This window comes from Rosa rugosa, chromosome 4 (assembly GCF_958449725.1).
Source record: "Rosa rugosa chromosome 4, drRosRugo1.1, whole genome shotgun sequence".
Lineage (NCBI taxonomy): Eukaryota > Viridiplantae > Streptophyta > Magnoliopsida > Rosales > Rosaceae > Rosa > Rosa rugosa.
The window spans coordinates 57,365,816-57,368,799 of record NC_084823.1 but is presented as its reverse complement, the minus strand read 5'-3'; the positions used below and the strand labels follow the sequence as shown (position 1 = coordinate 57,368,799).

The following is a 2,984-nucleotide window of genomic DNA, read 5'->3' as shown; positions in this document are numbered from 1 at the left end:
TTTTGAATCAAACTATCTTGATCATGCAGACATAAGATTTTCAGCATCTAAAAGTATAATAATATATACTTATTTATTATATTATAATATGTAACAAGTAAAACGTTGGTAACTAACTTTTGAATGAAACCCTTTGTTATTGATACCAAATTCTATGCGAACATGTTACTATTTATTTCTTAGTCTATCTTTTTTGAGTAAATCCGAATAATTAATAGTAAAATAAATACGCAAAGACAGATAGAAGTTAATTAAATGGATACTGAACAAAAACAGTAATTTTTTTTCTTTTGCCAGTTACTTGATCTCAACAAACCTTATTAGCCAGTTTATCTTGGGCCTATGAAGCCTTTAGATTTTCCTTGACAAAATTAAAAAATAAAATAAATAAAAAGTTAGCCAGTTTAATGAGGAAAAAAAAAAGAACAGTTAATATGTAGAAGGTCAGTTTTTGTCAACCGCCACCACATGGCGCGTTGGTTGTCATCATGAGGCAAGCAGCCGTGTCCTCCTGTGTCCAGATCCTTTATATATAATCCAGAAACGGTTCTGAGATAATTAATACAAACTGAGAAGCTCTAGTTTGTTTATCCTCCCCTCCTCTTCACTTAGATTCCCATCACCATTTGGAAAAAAAGCCTCAACCTTTTTGGCTCTGGAAGAAACAAGTTTACAAGTTACAATCTTTACACAAGGCTCAACCAAATACGGCACTCCAATTTTAGAGTTTTCCGTTTCCTGATTTTCCGAATTTGTTGGTTTCTCCAAGACACCAAATTGGTGCGTCTACTTTTCCTCAAGAAATACTGCACCTCCTTTGTGTCTATATTTCCTCAAGAATATTGCACCTCCTTTCTGTTTCGTGTTGATTAGGAAGTGTGAGAGAGAGAGAGATGGGCATCTCTCTATCCAGAAATATAGCAAGTTTCATTTTCTCCTCTCCCCTCTTCTCCAAGAAAAATGGTGGTATTCCCATTCCCATGCAATTAGAGAACATGGTCTCCTTGGTTTCCCGGACCGGAAGGCATTTGCAGCGCTACGATAAAGGCTGCCGCCAAGTTGTAGGGTATGTCCTTCTCTCCGGTTCAATTTTATAGATACTATAACCCTTATGTTTTTGGAGGTTTTTTTTTTTGGGCCTTTCTTGGAATCATGTAATTGAGAAATCCTCAATTGGGTCTTTCTTTGTTAAATGAATTGAATGGCACAAAGTTTAGGGTCTTGTAATCTAATGTTTGTTGGGGGTTTTGATTTTGCAGATGCATACCCTACAGATATAGGCAAACAAAACAAGAATCTTTATCTACGGAGGAAATAGAAGTTCTTGTGATTAGTTCACAAAAGGGTCAAGGAGTGTTGTTCCCAAAGGTATTACCATTTTCCTCATGAATTTTATGTCTTTATGGCTGTGATTGCCATTTGAGATTATGATTGACATTTGTATTATTGCAATGTGATTACAGGGAGGTTGGGAACTTGATGAGTCTATTGAAGAAGCGGCTTACAGAGAAACGCTAGAGGAGGCTGGTGTGACTGGCCATCTTGAGGTCAGTATCTGCAAAAACACCGATCTTTTGTTTAGTTTTTCATTAAATTGTGTTCATTTACTCATCAGTTTTTGATATTCTTGCAGCCTAAATTGGGCAAATGGCGTTACAAGAGCAAAAGCCAGGGCACTTTTCATGAGGGGTACATGTTCCCTTTGCTTGTCAACAAGCAGTTCGAGTCTTGGCCTGAGAAGACTGTCAGGAAACGAGAATGGGTGAGTTAAATTCCAACCTGCTTAATCTGTATCCCATTAATTTGACATTTCTTACTTGCCTTGTCCAATGGTTTGTGAAGATTCTAGTTCTAAATATATGGTGTTTTATATGATGTAGATGACTCTTGTTGAAGCTAAAGAAGCATGCCAAAATTGGTGGATGAAGGAAGCTTTGGATGAATTTGTTCGTCGACAAACGCAGCACCAAAAGAAAGAAGAACAAGATGAGCCTGTTTGTACTTTGTACATAACAGAGTGAGAGAGCCATAATTTGGTTTTTGTTCAATTATTTGGACGACCAAACGGATGTAGGGGGAGAAGTAACTTTCCAATACTCATTAGAAATGAGCTAGTTAAAAGAGAAAACTGAAGAGTTGTTTCCTTTACAGTTCTGTCGCTGTACAATGTAGTCGAAGATCTAGAAACAGAACGCCTGTTAGATGTACAAACTCCATTCTTTCAATTCAATTCATTTTGATTCTTTTGTATATGAACTCACCGTGGAATAATGAACGTTTTAGCCAACTCTAGTTGATAATTTTTCGGGTTTCCTTTCTCAATTTTAGGTATATTTGGCTCCTGTTTCTTTCATTGGAAGGGCTTGGCTTAGTTCAAATTACAGGTTCTGGACCACAGAGACCAAGTGTGGCATAAAGCTTGGTATATCTCAGAACGTGGGTGGATATGCTTCATTTGAAGTGGAAGATAGGATTGCTTTTGTCATCATGAAAACCACTAAAGCAGATTAAAATTTTAAGGGTATTTAAAATGACACTGATGGGCAATAGACATTATTGGTGGGGTGGTTAAGTGCAATAATTGTTTTGAGACATTAGAAGAACCAGAGAAAAGATGATGGTGATCGATTGTTATTTAATCTGTGACCCATGTAGAAATGATGCTATGTGCATCCATAGCGGTTGCAATCAGTTTGCTGAAAAGTCTCCTTCAATATTTTTCTTTTATCCGATATTCTGTTTTCTGGGAAAACGATCATAGTAGAAACAGAGCACAAAACAGAATTCTTCAATTTGAAACACCTCTGCTGATGTATTCTACCCTAAACAAAGAACCAAAAGAAACTATAAACAGATCCAACTCTGCTCAATCAAAGCCAGCCAACACCCTCTTGGAAACTGCTTTTGCTTTGAATTGTTGCTGCATCTCATACATATTTTGGAATCAATGTATTACTACATGAGCTAAACAAATTGGGAGGTCT

General features: G+C 36.7%; 1 protein-coding gene across 2 annotated transcripts; it reads left to right on the top strand.

Annotated features, from left to right (window-relative positions):
- The first annotated feature begins 549 nt into the window (after positions 1-549).
- LOC133745937 (nudix hydrolase 18, mitochondrial-like) lies at positions 550-2,752 on the top strand. Of its 2 annotated transcripts, XR_009863869.1 has the most exons (6): positions 550-1,066; positions 1,260-1,368; positions 1,464-1,547; positions 1,634-1,762; positions 1,881-2,204; positions 2,329-2,752. XR_009863869.1 is itself a non-coding variant. In XM_062174098.1 (5 exons), the coding sequence occupies exons 1-5, from the start codon at positions 894-896 to the stop codon at positions 2,019-2,021; spliced, it is 636 nt and encodes a 211-aa protein (XP_062030082.1). In that variant the 5' UTR covers positions 550-893; the 3' UTR covers positions 2,022-2,300. The 2 variants fall into 2 exon arrangements, 1 of the variants encoding a protein (XP_062030082.1); XM_062174098.1 differs by lacking the exon at positions 2,329-2,752 and having other exon boundaries at positions 1,881-2,300.
- The last annotated feature ends 232 nt before the right edge of the window (positions 2,753-2,984 follow it).

Bases quoted from the DNA above. Each gene is read 5' to 3' on its own strand.
- LOC133745937 (XM_062174098.1), top strand. From the start codon at position 894: ATGGGCATCTCTCTATCCAGAAATATAGCAAGTTTCATTTTCTCCTCT. The intron at 1,369-1,463 runs GTATTACCATTT...ATGTGATTACAG, and splicing joins AAGGAGTGTTGTTCCCAAAG to GGAGGTTGGGAACTTGATGA. The intron at 1,548-1,633 runs GTCAGTATCTGC...ATATTCTTGCAG, and splicing joins GTGTGACTGGCCATCTTGAG to CCTAAATTGGGCAAATGGCG.